The 18,236-nt window shown below is 36.3% G+C and overlaps 1 protein-coding gene across 14 annotated transcripts in view; it reads left to right on the forward strand.

Moving 5' to 3' along the window:
• The window catches only part of Mctp1 (multiple C2 and transmembrane domain containing 1), a 516,544-nt gene that overhangs the window by 357,519 nt on the left and 140,789 nt on the right, over positions 1-18,236 (forward strand). For 12 of the 14 annotated variants that reach the window (XM_087180712.1, XM_087180715.1, XM_087180716.1 and 9 more), the window contains 5 exons: positions 222-315; positions 14,664-14,766; positions 16,524-16,626; positions 16,968-17,069; positions 17,449-17,523. In XM_087180712.1, coding sequence (XP_087036838.1) covers positions 222-315; positions 14,664-14,766; positions 16,524-16,626; positions 16,968-17,069; positions 17,449-17,523 — 477 coding nt within the window. The remainder of the gene's footprint in view (positions 1-221; positions 316-14,663; positions 14,767-16,523; positions 16,627-16,967; positions 17,070-17,448; positions 17,524-18,236) is intronic. The other 2 variants (XM_087180714.1, XM_087180721.1) reach the window with 1 other exon arrangement.

Raw genomic sequence — 18,236 nt, forward strand, 5'->3', positions numbered from 1 at the left:
TTCAGAAATTCATATATAGCAAAAATTATCTATATAATTGTGCGTGTGTGTGTGTGTGTGTGTGTGTGTGCGTATACACCCATGATGGCAGAAGAGTAATTTGTACTGGATAAATACATGTGACCTTTTGACCCGTTAGGTAACATTCTGAGAAGAACCATATAAGTGTTTTCTCAGCACACTCTTCAAGAACCTGTAAAAGTTTTCTTTCCTAATTCCAGAGCCCACTTCGGATATTTCACAACCTAAAAGATGTGGGGTTTCTCCAGGTGAAAGTCATCAGAGCAGAAGGCTTGATGGCTGCTGACGTCACAGGTAAGAAATGATACAATTCTCCTCTTGGACGTGTCAAGCAACATGCAAGGTCTAGGAAGAGTCTGACTTCGTGTTTCACCTGAAAGGATCATCAAGTAAATAACTTAAATATTCAGGTTTGCTTTTAACAAAGATTGGTCAACCCCCTGATTTTTCTACCAGTTCTGCTTTTTTAAAGGCAGAGTAGTATATTGAAAATAAAAAATGAAGAGCAAAATCTCTTCTGAGTTGTTGTTATCCACAAAATTTAATCTGTGTAGTGGGAGTAATTTTTCCAGGTATTGTCATTTTGACATATTGAAGCAATGCTGAATCATCTTTCAGACAGTATCCGCTTCCTTCATCACATAAACTCCTACAATTCAAACATGCATGAAACCTGTTGCATAGTTCATTGAAAAGTTTCAATGCATAGTAACAATAACTAGTATGAACTGTTACTATTTGAGTTGCTGCTGTAATTACTTAGTCGTCCAAATTCCTCTACACATCCCAGAGATAGCTCTGGATCTAAATTATACATCTAGAATGTTTGAAATTTTTAAACCAGGAAATAAACTTATAAAAATGTCAAAATTAGTTTTGCCTCTTAAGCTTTGGTATTGCTGTTTCTATGACATACTAACAAATGGGCTGAAGGTAACTATTTCATCAGTTATCATTGTTTTGAATTTACAACTATGACCATTCATTTTTTAATATCATAAGGCTTGCTCTTTCAAAGCTGGAAAAAATAGAGATATTTCTTCCCTAATGGTTCTGTGTGAATTGATGTGAATAACAATAGCCTTTCCCTTAGGGATTCAATGAGGCATAATTTTGATTTGATAAAATGAACATTAATTTGAGGAATACTAAATAACAGAGTCTCCATTTTTTTTCTTCCAGTTTTAGGGATATAAATCTAATAATTCTTCATTCCATGCTGACCTTATAATCTAATGGGTTCTGAATTGAACCAGAGAGATATTGAACTATTCAGGGCAAGTGGGTAATTCAATCTTTGACCTTGTTCACTCTTGGACCTTTTGTGGTCTTTATGACATTTGTGATGGTGGCAAAATTGAGGATGATGTATTTAAGTCAGAAACATCTGCATATAGGACCAATTTTTAAGATAATTTTTATTTCTGAAAAAATAAATAAGCTCTTTGTATACTATATCTCTTACTCATTCAAAGAAGAACTTTAAAGCTAAGATACACATCTCAGTGGATAACAATAGCCAAGCTCTTCACAATATGAAGCTATAGTTTGAAAAAGAGGGAATGAGTGAATATTGTTGTCTTCAAATCTTCAAATATACATCCCCTGAGTGTTTTGGATGGAAGGGGGAGATTTTAAATCACTGATAATTCTCTGTGCTTGGACAAGAATACTTTCAGATCTCGTAAAAACTGAGCTGTCCTTATGTTTGGTTTCACAATGCTTTTTTCTAGACCAGTCTAACAAGACAAACCTGTATTTGACCAACTTTTCTATTTTCAAAATACTTTTAATGGTCTGAACATCAAGTTGAACTTCCATTGTTTAAGAAAAAATTTTAAATTTTAATATTCCCTCATTAAACATGAGCCCAGAAGAGAAAGATTCCATAATCTTTTAAGTAGCCATCAATCTTACTGCAGTTACAAAGAATTTTTTTTCCTTTCAAAATGTAAAATTTTTCTTTTGTTACAACACATTCATTGAGAAACATTGTGATACTGTATTAACTCTGTGTGAATAAAGAGCAATTGAAACACTCTTTGAATGAGTGAGTATAAAGCACAAATTACTTTTTAATGAAACCCTCAATTCTTTCCCTTTCCACAAAAAGCCCATGGCCTTGTTCCGCAGAACACTACTACAGTAGGTCACTTCAGTTAAGCCCCTAATAAACTGTTGATAGTCGAGGGTAGTTTTTTCTTTGGTCTCAATAGCCCAGTGTTGGACAGTGCACTTCAAATCATTAAGGTTAATACAGATTTAAAAAAGAGATTAACTCTGGTGGTTAAGGCCTCAATTTACAACTCCCACACATACACATGCATTGAGCAAGGCACAAGAGTGGATTGAAATTTCAGTCAAATTGTGGGCAGCCTTTCACAGCCTGAGAAAAGTTTGTCTGCTAAACTCTTTGTGAAGGGAAAAAGTTGGAGTAACTGAGAAATACCGCTCAGTACAACTTACTTACCTTTCAGCTAACCAGTGAAAAGGTTAATGTCTTTCTGCGCCATCAAAGCAAAGCCTAGAGAACATCTGGCCCTGTGTGCGCTGGGGAAGATTCTCTCGATTGCTGAAACTGGACAGATTGTGAGAAGAGACAGATTGTGAGGGGAAAGATTTTTTAGTGGTGGGAAATAGTTGTTGTAACTTGTTTTCCCTGGCTTCTAATCATTCTTTGCCTGGAGCGCAGCTAATTTCAAGTGAGCATTTCAAGTCTTCTATATTGAGTGAGGCTTTCTTTGCGGTGTTTAGGCCTGGCCCGTTGGTTCTTTCAAGTTGTAAGAGAATAAAGAGAAAAGAGTTCTTCTCCTCAGCCCCTCCCCTTCATCTTCCCCTGGGTTGTGGTGTGTGGGGTTTTTTTCTCCTGAGGAAGGGGTCATAGCCTCCCTAGAGGACCAGTCACTCGGTTTCAGGAACAGTGATATGGGAGAACTATGAAGCCCTTCAAAAATGCCCTGCCTTTTCACTGTATTAATATAAACTTCTCCCACCCCAGGTGAATTGATGTAGCAAATTAATGCACCATCTCTCTCAGGAAACAATGGAGGGAGAGGAAGAGAAAAAGCAAGAGAAAGAAAATTTTACAATTAACAGAATCTGTCACTGAAATCGTCACATTAAACCAGCAGGGTTTTTTTTGTTTTTTTTTTCCTGAAACAAGGCTAGGCATAAAGGCTTGTGACTCACCAGCCCCACAGTCTGGAAACCTACTAGCTATTAAGAGATGTTTACTATCCCTTTATTTGCATAGACTTTTCCCATGTTTTCCTTTTGGAAAACTGTCTTCATTGTTGGAAAATATTTAAGTAACAAAACAGCAGAAAAAGACATGCTACAGTTTTTTTTTTTTTTATCAGCTTCCGTGAGAGTCTTATTATCTTAAGAAATAACAGTTAGCGGCTCAGCTTCATTAGCAGAGCTAAATTTAAGCCGCATTTGACAGGCTGCCTAGAAAACATTTTGTTTTGCTGTCTGTGGGCTTTAATTAAGATGTGTTCAATTTCAGTCCTCTTCAGCCTAGCCCCCACCCCCAACTTGCTGTGTCACAGACTGGCGATCAGACACTTTCAGATGGTCCGGCCCATGACTTTGACCTTCTGCGCGGTCCGGCGTTCCCTGGGGAACCGTTCAACTCATGAGGTCTGATTTCACACTTCCAGGATGCCTCAGCTCTCTTAACAATGACAGGGAGACAAAGCCCTTTAGAGCAGGCCGCATGGGGACTTGTTTAAATTGGAAACCAGAGAGGAGTCAAGGAACAAGGTTAGGGGCTACAGAATGGTGCTTTTAATAAAGAGCTCACAGCTCTGGCTCGGCTCAAAGAGGTCTACCTCTGTACAATTAATTGAGCCATTTATCTGGAGCATCTTAGGCCTCTACTTTCTCACAGAATTGCGTGGTAAATATCAGCTAAGAAGCAAATGAGATATGCATGAAATGAATTTTAACACTTTGATTACTGTGCCTCCAGTCTTCATTAAAACTAAATTTATTTGTATTTCTGACCTCATTATCAGTAGGCTGCCTGCATTTTTATTGGCTCCTGTGATTTCCAGCTTGAGTGTGTCATGAAGGTATATTTTACACAGAGATTGGGATTTATTATTCTTGGTATTTTCCCTGAACATTATGGGTCTATTCAGAGAAAGAAAATGAAAAAGCAGCTGTATAGAAAAAGCCAAGTCTGCTCTTGGAAAGTTTTATATAAAGTTGGAGGAACACCAAGCATACATACATAACATAGACATGATGTTGTCCTTCAAAAAAATAACATGTTATGGATTTCTCTAGCAAATTGCATGAAATACATGCAATTGTTGCTTCGAGTTGCCTGAAAAATGCCATTGCTCTATTAGAAGAAGTGGCTCCTTTGATAGGATTGTAACAGTTTGAATTTTATAGCCTGTACCTGTAGTTCCCATTATCATATTTAATAGTGATGATATCTGATAAATGCAGATTTATATCTTACTGTCTTTATTAAAACCTATGTTAGAAGAAGAGAACATATATAACCTCTAAACTCTACATAGTTCACCTAAGTGGACTATGAAAGATAGAAGTGCTTCATATGTGTGGATTATCAGGAGTAAAATAATTTATCAAATAAAAGAAGAAAAATGTATGCAGATAGTCTTAATTTTCTAACTTTTACTATATTAACATCTTAAAACAACATTTCTTGAGATAAAACCCTAAGTCTTAACACAAAACATATTGAAAATTTCCCAAAGTAAGCCTTATTTCTGTTATGTAAGCTAATGCTATCCTCAATTGCTTTTTAATAATTACAGGATAGAAGACTTTTAAGCAGCTAGTATGCTTTAAGGAAACAGTTTATCCAATTTATAAAAAGTATCCAAGAAATATTCCACACCTGACATTATTACAAAAATCATATGCATAATTTAGAAAACTATCACATATGCAGCATAAATGTATATTATCTATAAATCTCTTTAAAATCTCTTTACGAATAACCGTAAACAAAGAAAGCATCACAAAGCAGGAGAAAAGCATTATTTCTTCTTTTTTTATGTCGCTACATCTTACCTAAAATATTTCCTTTTTTAGTAATTGCATTTTTAAAAAAGTAATCATATTCTAATTGTAGAAATGCGAAAAGAAATTATTCTAAAACCAAACGTTGATATCAAATATTTGTGAGGAGAATGGAAATTATAATTTAGCACAAGGGTTGATGAGGCCTGAGTCTGAACCAATGTTTTAAAGGGAATTACAGAAATCATGAGTGATTCATATGCTGGTCACATGGGTAGGAGACACTGCTCTGAAAGAATAGGTGAGATGACAAAAGAGATTAATAATTGGATTTGATTGCTCTAGAGGTGAAGGACTATGGGCTGAGAAAGTGGTGGTCCCACTATCAATGGGAAATGAGAGAAAGAGAAATACTATAAAATAATTAATTGGGTTCTGTGGAACTAAGATTACAAAATGATCCTTTGAGTAAAGAAATAGAGAATTGCTGATTTGGCTTGGACAGCTAGCTCCAGGATTTTACTCAGTGCTTAAAGAGGTGTTTTTATATGGTACAATAGTTCTAAATTAAACTATTCTTTATATTTTGTTATATTACAATATAATTTTATAACTAATGCATTTAATAGAAAAATGGTTAAGAAAAATGTTGTAAATAGAGAAGATCTGGCTTTCAATAGTTGTTTTCTTTTTTAAGAAAATAAAAGCTTACTACAAGGACATTTGTTTACATAATAGTAGAGTTGGAATCACAAATGACTGAACAGTGAAACCCGGAGAGTGATAAAGGGCTGGTGTCAGGGTTACTAGGTGGATGGCTGTCGTGCTCTGTCCTTGATTCAAACTGATGACTGTATTTATGAATGATTTTAAGGAAATAATTGACTGGTTATTTATCAAACTTGCTAGGATGGCTAGTTAATTCATTTTACATGAGACTAACACATATTTACAATATCATGCTTATATATCTATGCCTATCATATCTGTATTGACATCATATGTATATACACAGGCACACACAAGATGCATATTAAAAAGTATAAATCTAGTCTCCCATGGCTAAAAAAGGGTGTCTTGCTTTAACAGAAAATACAGAGGAGGCTTTAGGTTTTAAGTTGAGTTTAATTTTTATGAAAGTGACTACGCACATATCGATTTTGTGACATTAAATGACAGTGGAATATTGAGAATGGTATTTAATTGTAGACTCTCCAGAAGTACTGCAGCAGTAGAAATCCAGTTTTGGAAGCTACTCTTATAAAAATATTATCAATGTCATCTAACCGGAGTATATTTTCAGATGGAATACCTGTTGTTTTAAATCCAAGTCCATGACAATAGCTTGAGGATAATGATAATAACCAATAATAATGGCAACTAACATTTATTGAGCTCCTATCACATGTCAGGTACTACCTGAGCTTGGTAGGATTATCACAACTGATCTCACAATGACCTGCTTAGATACTATTGCTATCCTTTATGAATTAGAAACCTCAGGCATAGAGAAATTAAGTAATTTGTCCAATCAATACAGAAACACACACACACATCAACTGATAAACAGCAGAGCAGACATGCTGATCTGGATCTTTTCTCTGAAATCATCAGCTAACTAGTTCAGCAGAAAGAGATAGCGAAGGAATATGATTTCTTTTGCCTGTTATCCAAAACTCTGTCATGAGAAGGGTGTAGATAGGAGCTGCCAAGGGAAGTAATGGCCAGGGTTCGGATCCAGAAAGCCAACTCCTTCTAACAAATCTAATAAGGAAGGGGTTTATTTTAAATTATTAAATGCATCATAGAATTTTTGGTGGCAGGAAAGGCCTAAGAAAACAGACTCTGAGCTCCCTCTCCAGAGGTTAGTAGGAAAGCCACATAGTGGCACCAGAAATTATTGCTGCTGCCACATTAACAAGTTGAGAAGACGCTCTGATAACAGCTCATACAACTCCTGCTTGCCATGGAGCAGCAAAATGAGTCCCACACACTGTCTTGCTAACTAAGTTCCGGTATCGAATCTTAGGCAAGTACACTTGATTCATGCACCTGAATCGCATATGCATTACTAGCTGCAAGGGCGTCTGGAAATGTCACTCTGGCCTTCGTGATCTCTGTCGCTCAGGAGGAGACTCTAGAAGGTGGCTGGAATGAAGCCACACAGTATCCAGCACAGAGGGGAAAGCAGAGAATAGATAAGAAGCACGTTTTGGATAAAAAGAAACACATTAAGGTTTTGAACATCAAAAAATAATACTTTCCAAAAATTATAATTTCCAAAAGGTAAATGAAAATATTGCTGTGGAAGAGATGATTTTCCCATCCCTGGAACTGTTGAGGCAGCGCCTGGTTGCAGAAGGGGAGGCCAACCCTAAATGTGCCTTTCAGCTTCCCCACAAGTCTTGCCAGGCTGCAGCAGGGCCAAGAGGAAAAATAGACTCCTGAATGAGATTTTTAGTAGAAGAGAAATAAAAAGAAAAAGAAACCATTCTAAAGGCAAAGACTTGATATATGACAATTTTAGTTGCATTGCCTTTGATTAGTTAAATTAATATATATAAAAGATTTAATTACCTAATATAGTACTTAATAGGGGGCGGGGCTGAAAGATTTTATTTTGTTGCAAAAGATCTCTCCAGCTAATTAATTTACTTATAAAGAAGCTAACCTGAAACCCCATGTATTTCTGCAGGAAGGACTCATTATGTAATATAACTCAAGTGTCTAATAAGACTTGCAAAAGCAAAAAAAAAAAAACAACCTTTCAATATACTATCATACTCATTTTAGACCAAGGAACTTTTGTGTTTTTAAGCTTGTAACACCACTGACATACAGCCTTTGTAATTAAACAAATTGCAAGCGAAGACTTTCTATATTTTCACCATAATTTATCTATGCTCTCAAGAACACAGGCATAATTTTCCCCTGGCCCTCATTTTATAGATCCCATAGTCTTCCTCTTCTTTCTTTTCCAGTCTCTGATCTGCCTTATTTCATTTCCCGTTCTGCTGTCATAAATTTTGAGCTTCCCAGAGTCTATCAAGATGGCTCAACTCTAGGACTCAAGAATGAATCTAGTTACATGTATTTCTATAAAAATTATTTTGGATCTAATTCTAGATTCCAAGGGAAATAAACTCAAATTTACATTGAGCTTTACCTATTTTCATTGTTCAAGGTGGGGTCCAGAGAACCTCACACTGGGGAAGCCCAGACACTATCATGGATCTGTGAGGTCAAAACTGTTTACATAATAATATTAAGATATAATTTGTGATTTTTCATTCCCATTCTCCCATGAGCATATAATGAAGTTCTCCAAAGGCTACATAGGGTTCGATCGCACCATGTTAACATGGCATAGATTTATTATTATTATTATTTGTGCATTAATATTTTTATGTTCTTTTTTAAAATTTTGAAAATGGTGAATTTTAATGTATATACCCCACAAAAACAACACTACTTTGAAATCTTTCATAATTTTTAAGAAATTCTATGACCAAAATGTATAAGAACCATTGCTGTAGGGCAATGTTTCTCAGCTAGGGAGAAGTTAGTATGGTTTCTGTGTGTTTAAGAGATTTCTGAGGGAGTTTTAGTTGCCGTAATGACTGGAGAACACAACTAGTATGTGGTAGCTAGGGATGGCGATGCTAAATGCCCTGCAAAGCATTAGCCATTCTCCCGTGTCTAGATGACTAACTATAGACTTTGCTCTACTTTAGAAGTGTTTCATAATTATCTAGATCACACCCTGAAATACACATTGCTCACTCAAGCCTTGGGAATGGCTGCCATTTTACACAGTGTACACCAAAGACTGTGGAGACTTCCAGGCACTTCCTGATCTGTTTCCCGCACCTTCCATCATATCTTCCGCTGATGTCTCCATTGCACACTGAGCCCAGTACTAGAAGCCCTGGGCACTCCGGGCTTTCGGTCTAACTGGTCCCTTTTTCCAAATCACTTTGCTCCAGATAGTCACCTGGCTACTGCTTCACCCTTTTATCAGCCCTCATCTCTTTGATGAGGCCTCTTCCAACCAACTAATTATAATAATGAACTGTGATCCCCCCCACATTCCTCAAACTGCTGATGATACTGTCATTTTTCAGTTTTCCATTGACATGTATTGCTCTCTAGCATATAATATAATCTACTTGCTAGTTATTTCCAACAGTTATTCTTCTTTCCTCCTCACCCTTCTCTCCCCCTCTACAAGTAAATTCTAAGAGAGCAAAGATTTTTCTCTTTCACGTTCATATGGCTGGCACATAGTAGGTGTTCAAATATTTGTTCAGTAATTAGTGTTATTTTACTATGAACAGCTTTGTATTTAGTTCTGCGTTATAGTAGACTTCACACATTAAATTTTGAAGTCAGGAATGAGTTAGTTTTATTTTATTTCAAGATAGTAAAGACATTATAAAATCTTCAATATGAAAATAAAGATATATTAGAGCTAATAGATTGAGAGCCATGATTCTAGGGTGTCAGTTTTCCTGCCACAATGAAACCTGCTTCATGACTCAGTGAGAAAAGAGAAGCCCTATTATTATAATTCAATCCTAGAATCAGACTCAGTGGGGACCTGGTGAAGAGTGTCAGTTAATGTAATTCTACCAATCAGATGTTTAAAATATGTTTAGGTCACTTGATGAGAAAGACTAAGGTCAAAGCCTCATCTCTTGTGGTAAGAAGAGGATTGGAAGATGTCTTCAACATACGTTGCTTTTTTGTTCAGATGGACCCTATGGAATTCCCTCAACTGTAACATTGTTGAATATCTTGATTGAAATTCCAATTTCCAGAAAGGACAGATGGCAACCTTGATTATAATTTTTTAAAGGATTAAAATATAGCCATTTGAAACTGTAGCAACTGAGGAAATTAAACCAAAGAGCTTCATTTGTGTAAGGTGTATCCAAAATAAAACACCCCCATGGGTACGAATTGCATTCCGCTCTCCTGAAAGCCTTCTGTGTTTTCAGAGACATAACAACAAAGAGGTGGTCACTGGGTCCCTTCTCAACAAACACATTTTTATAACACATCACACCCAGCAAACTGTGCCACTTGTCAGCAGCAAAATGATGTTGGACAAAGCCCACCATTGACGGATCAGGATTAACTCTCTATTTTAGGAGTAAGAATATCACTCAGTGTCTTTTGAGTGACTTTAATGCTCAAACCACAACAGTGTGAGCAAACTGATGTCATTACTTGCCACAAAAACAGGTAGCAGGCAAGCAGGGGTGTTGCAGACTTTCCCACAGTTCTTTATCGATATGTCAGGGTTGTGACCTCAAAGAGCAAGGGCTAAGAGACAGAGAGAATTAGCCAGCCAGTGCATCCCATTAAACCCTTGGTGCTGTTTTGAGGAGAGCTAGAAAAGATGCCCACTCACACTCAAGTTAATTCCTATGTTTTTATTGTTGTAAGAATAGCTTTTCACCAAAAGAAGAATTGAAGTAAACTCTGTCGTAGATTTGGTTTGATGATATAGGTTCTGTAATGTTAATTCCCTTTGGCAATTTCTTTTTTCTTATTAAAAATCAATAGCAAAAGAAATCGCCTTTATTATTTAACTAGATTATGGATAAATGCTTCTGTCCTGACCTAACAGTTTTAAATATCGATTTTATTAAAGTTATGTTTCACATATCTAGGTTTTTGCATTATAGAGACTTTATCAAAGAGATGCACAAGTAGATATAAACTAAATATTCCTGATCATAAATTGTTAAAATCCATTTTACATGTGGTTGTCCATTGGGGTGTACAATCACCATAGATGGTCCAGGTCACTTCCCCTGGGAAGAAGTGTCTTCCTCCTTTCCCCCTTCCTATCCTACAGTTGTAGAATGACGTGCTTCCTCCTCATGGTTTCCTTTCACTTACATGGTTCCTCTTCACTTACTTTTATTACAGCACCTACAACCCTGCATGATAATTGTGTATTTACATGTCTATCATGCCTACTAAGTTGTACATGCCTTGAGAGCTTCACTATGTCTTCAACATAGTTATAATTCTGGGGTGAGCAGAGCAGACACTCAATAAGTAATGAATGCTTCAAAAGGCATTCATATTTCTCTCTAGGAAATTGTCAACATGGAAAATTGCAATGTTCTCAAGGAAGGCTAAGATTCTCTTCTAGCTGTCATGGCTATTAAAGCAATCAGTTCTACGACTCTCACCCTTATCCAGCACTGCTGAAATTTCTATCTTCCATCCAAACCCAATTCTCCAGTTTCTTCATTGCTAGGGAGAGGTATGAGCTTTTTTTTTTTTTAAGCCACAATGATGGGAGTGAAGGAAAGACCTATTGGTACCTGCCTTAGTCTCATGACAAAAATGTGTGAGAGGGAGATAAGAGATTGCATAATTTATGTTGTGAGACATTTAGGCTCTTCAGGCAAAAATTATCAGAAACAAAATACCCTTCAACTTTGGATGCTACCTTCCTGCCTCGCACTTGTAGCCCTGTGGTATTGAGTAACATTACATGAGACTGTTTTCTAGCACTCCCAAAGTGTACTATGTTGCAAGATGGACACTCCATGAACACTCCATCCTGGAGTGGACACTCCATCCTGTAGACAACCTCACAACTCAGGTACTCTCAGCAAGCAGAACAGCATATTACAGAATCTAAATGGAATAACACAAGGGTGGGAGGAAGGAATAAGTAGGAGATAATTAATGATTCAGTCCATCAGTGGTATATTTCTGATTGTTTTGTTTGTATAAGTGGCAGATAATCAGGCCTGAAATTTTTAGGAACTGAAAAAACAGTCATTTAAAGTATTATTTAACAACCTAGATAAGCACATTAACTATGTTTAGCCACTTCTTTAAAATAAAACCATAGCATATGCTTTTAGTGACAAATTATAGAATTTGATATTGCATATTTGCTGTTACTTTGGGTGAAATTGCTGTTAGTTTTTAATTGTCTTTGATCACTCAGTGGAAGAAGGATACTTTCTAAATTGGTGAAAAATAACAGTGTGTCAAGACCTAATGTTGGCATTCATTACTTATACCATAAGAAGGATAAGATCAATACAAATTACACATAAAATTATTTGCTCTCTCTTTACCTAAGTTTTCCTCTGTCAGATTCTAGAAATGTCCAATCTGAGCATCTTGTTGAATGCTTTCTGACCTTAAAAAAAATAAATAGTTTGGCTAAGCTCAAGGAATTATTTTCCATCTACAAATAATAATATCAGGGCATATTAAGTTGTGCAATATTGTCATCTGCAAATCTTGTTGGTTCTACCTTCAAAGTCTATCCAGAATCCAACCACTTCTACCACCTGGATTGTTTCAGTTGCTCTCTAACCATTCACCCCACTTCCCTGGTTGCCCTCCATCTTATTCTCCAAATAGCAGCCATCAGATCATGGCACTTCTCCACTCAAATCCCCCCAAAACTTCTTCTTTCACTTAGAATGAAAGCTAAGTCATGTCTTTTCAGAGGCCTGCCACTCTCCTTATAACACAATGTGCACACACCCAATGTATCCCTCCAGTCACACTTGCTTCCTAGTTAGCCCTGAAAATGTCAGGCATGGCTGCTTCTCTGGCCTGTCTACAGTCTGTTCCTGTGGTAATCCAAGGGCTCACTCCCTCGCGGGGCTTATTGCTTTGCCTATATGCCACTTCCTCAGTGAGGCTTTCTCTGCAGTCCGTTCGAAATTTTATTAGGGAATGGACTGCCATTCCCTATCACCTTCCCCATTGTTATTTTTCTCCATAGTACTTACCACCTAGAACACCATAAAATGTATTCATTGTCTTCTTCAATGGAAATTCCTTGAGGTCAGGAATTGAAGTTGATTTATACACTGCTATGTCCCCAACGCATAGAACATTGCCTGATACATGATAAGCAATATGCATTTGTGGAGTGCATTAATCTGTAGTTAAACTACCGAGTTTTTCCTACGTATGTAGCCTACTAGCTAAAAAGATAGGGAATAGATATGGGAGAAGGCTTTGCCCAGGGGCTTACATTTAAATATATTTCAAAAACTATTTGAGCCTGCCTTTATAAGCTTGTAGCAAAACTATGTAAGAAAATAAAGTTATTGATGTTTCAAATAAAATCCATTACACTGTGTTTGGATGAACAAAGTATTCTTTCTGTACACTGTCTTCCATGGTACGCATGTGTTGGAAGTAAGAGTGGTAAAGGTAAGAAGGGTGAAGAAAGTGGAGAGGAGGAGATAGATATACAGATCCTGAACCACCAATAAAATCCTCACCAGACCTTCATGTCTTCCAGTTCTCTACTCTCTACTGGGAATTATTCCCCAAAACCCCAAATTGAGAAGACTATCATAATGTTAAATGATGCAGTTATCCTGGGGTATATGTGGCTACTGAACTAGCACACATGTATCCGATCTTTTAAATATAAAATTAATAATTTAAATTAAAGGTGAATCAAAGCTTTTACAGCTCATTTTAAGAATCACACTATGGAAAATAAACACACTGCTCTATGGGAATATGCAGTTTATCTGTCACTGATGGCTAGTAAGTTCCTTCCCATTAAAATTTAATTGAAAGTCTTCAATGATATTTAAGCTTTTGCACACAAGTGTAAACTACTGTGACTACAATTCACAATGTATTTAAAACAATTATTCTTTATCATTAAAGTTAATAATATGCACATTAACCTCTTATGTAGTCTAAATCAATATTGTAGTTTAAAAGATAATGACCTCTGAACAGCTTTGTCTAAATATTGATTTCATTGTCATTTGTATAAGGTATCAAACAAATTACATGCTGCACTAATATCATTAATGCTGGCCCCACAGAGCCTCTGACTTTATGGGTTCTAATAATACAGGACCTGACATTACAAAAATATTGAGAATATTAGAAAACCTAATGGTCAAATGGGTGAGATTTGGCTATGACAGAGCACAAAAGCTGAAAATAAATGATAACTTCTAAATCCCTTACTTTCGGTGAACAGAAAGAATACTGCTCTTTAACATGCTGGTTGGTTGTTGATGTTAAGTTTCAAATGGCAGAATTTTTTCTGCCTGAGAGGTTCTAATTTACCTTCTTGTGAGTCCATAGATATCTGGAGAGAAACTAACTCAACCTTAGATTAAAATGTTGTAGTTCTGCAGTATCATAGCAGTTTTCTCAAAATAAACTTGCTTAGCAATTCCTGTTACAAGTTCTGTACCAGTGAATCCATTGAGTTGAGAAATATATGTGTAAGATTAAAAGCACTGAACACTTCAAATGGTCATTACAGAATGAATCAAAAACTGACTTAGAGATGGATGTGCACATTCTCTTTCATAATTGACAGTATAGAATGATTTTTGTTCAAAATTCAAATTGAAATCCTAGCTATATAATTTGATCTCTTTCGCTTTTTTTTTTCAGGTTCTAAATTGTTATTGTTCATAATGCTTGCTAACGTCATCTGGTTCCATGTAATTCTATTTTGATGATTTTTTTAAGTATTAAAATTTTTCTTCACTTTTTGTTTACCATAAAACTTTTTGGAAAAGACTTAGCCTCATGACCATGACACTGTGAAAGCGGGTACTAGTTATAATAAAAATGTTCACCCAAATCTCTTGTAGGTAAAAGTGACCCATTTTGTGTAGTAGAACTGAACAACGATAGGCTGCTAACACACACTGTCTACAAAAATCTCAATCCTGAGTGGAACAAAGTCTTCACATTGTAAGTAGCCATTACCTCGAGCTCATTGCAGGACTGGTGTAAAATTATATTTCTTTCTGAGGTTGCATGTGTGTGAGTGTGTGTTTGTGTGTATGTGTATTCTTCACTGATTCACAGCTCAGGACACCATGCCAGCCTTTGCTAACAACCTTTGCTGAGCTCCTACCTTTGTGAGTGAAACCTGGGGAGGGAATATTCCATTTGTTTTTTTGTTTTGTTTTCATAGACTTTTTTTTTTAACTGTGCTTTTTATATGACTTGACTAAGGGTTTTGCTCCCATCAACAGAATTCCATACTGCCTCTTCCTTTTATATTTTCTATTGAAATTCTTCCCAATTGCATTGACACCAAGGAGGACAAAGCTCTATTTGTTCTATTGCTGAAATCAGCAAACAATCTGGTCACGAATTCGGCAGATGCTTTAGTTTTGGTTGGATTCATTTTAGCACAATAAGAATATTAAGTATTGTCCTAGATATCAAAACACCCTTTGAGTTAATTTTCCTTTTGTTTTAATACGTTTGTAAATCTTTCAATCATGTGCTGTAAAAGCTGCCTATGCTGCTACACTATAGTATCCCCTAAGTTCGGGTTTCTTTCTTTCTTTCTTTTTTTTTTTTTTAAACTGGGCTTTAGAAATGAACTCTAAACAAAGGAAACTCTCTAAACAAAAGTATTGCTCAAAAGTTTTCTAACATAGTTTTATTTCTTGTACATGAAAAACTGCTAAATTCCTCATTAATTCCTTCTAATGTCTCTGCTTAAGAGCCAGTAACTAATCAGCTTTAATTATGGGACCAATTTATTTTTAAGGAATTCCACATTTTCATAAAAGATGAAAGCTTGGTTAGGAGACTTGCACTCCTAAGAAGGTTGTGGAGAGTGTTTTGCTCTGGAATGCATAATTGAATGAATAGGTTTGATTATTATCAAAGCCATTAATTGATTGTGCCCTGATAAAGCCCCCTTCTTACATGTGGTTGTGGTTTTTCAGTAATGAATATATTCTCTCTTTTTTTTGTTTTCTCTTAATTCATGTTTTCTTGGTAAGCAGTCTGATCAAAGAATAAATGCTGTCAACAATTTGCACTTATTTTTCCAGAAACAAAAATATGAAGAGCTCTTCCAGTTGTTTATTAACATATGTTGTCTACGGAACATGACTTAATTTCTAAATTTCAGGGTGGTAGAATAGCTATAAATGTTACATCTTCTCCATTCTGTTTTCTGTGTTTGTTCATTTTTATTATAAACACCATAGAAACTAAGTCAGTGTTTTGGGGAGAGCTATAAACAAAAAGGAGATATCCTGTTACTATAAAAAAGTATTGCTATAAAAGTATACGGTGACTCTTGCTAATATCAAAGGTGGTGTTTTATGTGGCTATTATGGGAAGATATGATTTGTTGTTAGAATAAGAATAAAGAAAATTCTAAAGAATAACAGCCTAAAAAGTCTAAAAAATAACTTATTCTTTGCCTGTTTAGATGGGAAATTATATTTTGTTAAAAAGTTATAACTTAAAAAATTATGATGATCTTTCAAGTTCCAGATAATAGGACCATTATTGTAGTCAACTAGGGTGAATTATGGGAAATTCTGTCAGATACCAGGCTACCCTGTGTATGTGTGTATGCAAATAACACACACACAGACACGCACAGTCAGCTGGAGCTATCTAAATTTTCAAATCCATTCTAGTTCTTGTTTCCCACTGATGAAACCTTTTTTTTCTTACACCTATTTATTGTGCAGCAACATTAAAGATATCCATTCAGTTCTTGAAGTGACAGTTTACGATGAAGATCGGGATCGGAGTGCTGACTTTCTGGGCAAAGTTGCTATACCATTGCTCTCTGTAAGTTTTATTCACCTGACACACTGTTCTGTGTTGCTTTTGCTCAAGGAAAAAAAAAAAAAAAAACCTCAGCTCTATGTCTGTCATTTCTCAACCAAGGCCTGTAATAAGAACACTAAAAATTTTAACATACTCAATTCTCAATTCACGGCCATGTTGAATCCCATGATAGTTAATTTTTCCTGACAGACTTGATCCTGGTAATGAACAGGTACTTGTCAGAATTGCCACAGTTGTTTTGGGTTCTCTGTCAGTTTCAGCAGCTGGGGGTCAAAGGTCACCGAGGGAGTGTATTCAGTGGAGACCGCGAGACAGACGGCTGTCATGTCCTTTTCCCGCAGATTCAAAATGGTGAACAGAAAGCCTACGTCTTGAAAAACAAGCAGCTGACAGGGCCAACAAAGGGGGTCATCTATCTTGAAATAGATGTGATTTTTAATGCTGTAAGTCTTAACTTTGGCTTTTTTGTACTGCTAAAGAGTTCAGTTTCATGAAAGCTTTTGTTCCTGATTTGTAGAGAATTTCTGTCATTCCTCATTTTCTCTAAACCTTGATGTATCCCGGAGAATACGCTTCTGCCATGCCTGGCACACCCACATTTTCTGTTAGAGTTGGCGACTGCTGCTGCATCTTCGCTCTGGCTGCTCCTGCCTGCCTAGGAAAAGGAACAGCACGCGAGTGCAACTGTATACATTTATATTTTATGACCAAGGCAGGCAGGACTTCAAAACTTTAAGTAATTATTGCAAATTGAATTGCGTGAAAAACTTGTAAACTTTTGTGATATATTAATCTGTAACAGACACATGTGTTGATGTATAGGTGAAAGCCAGCTTACGAACGTTAATACCCAAAGAACAGAAGTACATTGAAGAGGAAAACAGACTCTCTAAACAGGTAAAAAACAAGGAAAGATTAATCCCTCTGGGAAAGCCTAATTATATCTGCAAAACATCTAAGTAAATTCAAATAAATTTGGAAGTATGAAGGGGGGAAGAGGATGGAATGTTTGATCATCTACTTATTGAAATGGTTCTTTTCCCCCCCTTTCTTTCCTTTTCTCTCTTCATTCCTTTCTTTAAAAGATCAAACAAGGACAATACCAAACTAATAAATTGATGGGGGTGGTCAGGAAGCAAAGGGGATACAGTAGGTACTGCTCTAAATTTGTTATGTAGTCATGCATTAGCAAAAGGATGGTCGTTTTGAGCGTAAAGTACAGTTGGATCGCCACGGGGTGTGCAAATGAGCGCCTCAAAGGCCGAGGCCCCAATCTGGGAACAGACCACCCACAGGTATGATGCAGGTGTGTGTAAAGTGAGCCCCGAAGAAAGCTCTTCCCTCTAATCCAAGGAGAAGGGGCTCCATCTTTTCAGGGAAGCCTTCCTGTTAATTAGATTTTAACCATGATCTTGCAGAAGTGAGCTTTCATTGGCATTGTTAGCTAAGAAAACAGAAAAATCAAGAAATCTGATTTTTCTATCATGAGGGATTTTTAAACTAAGCCTGATAGAAATCAATTATAATTTTAACTGTGGCTTGATATCAAGAAAAGTGCTAAGCTACCTGTTTTGGAAAATCCTTACATCCGATTAACAGAGCTAAAATAA

This window comes from Heterocephalus glaber, unplaced genomic scaffold, assembly GCF_053883595.1.
Source record: "Heterocephalus glaber isolate CG9 unplaced genomic scaffold, H.glaber_assembly_v1.0 deba00001465, whole genome shotgun sequence".
NCBI classification, from domain to species: Eukaryota; Metazoa; Chordata; class Mammalia; order Rodentia; family Bathyergidae; genus Heterocephalus; species Heterocephalus glaber.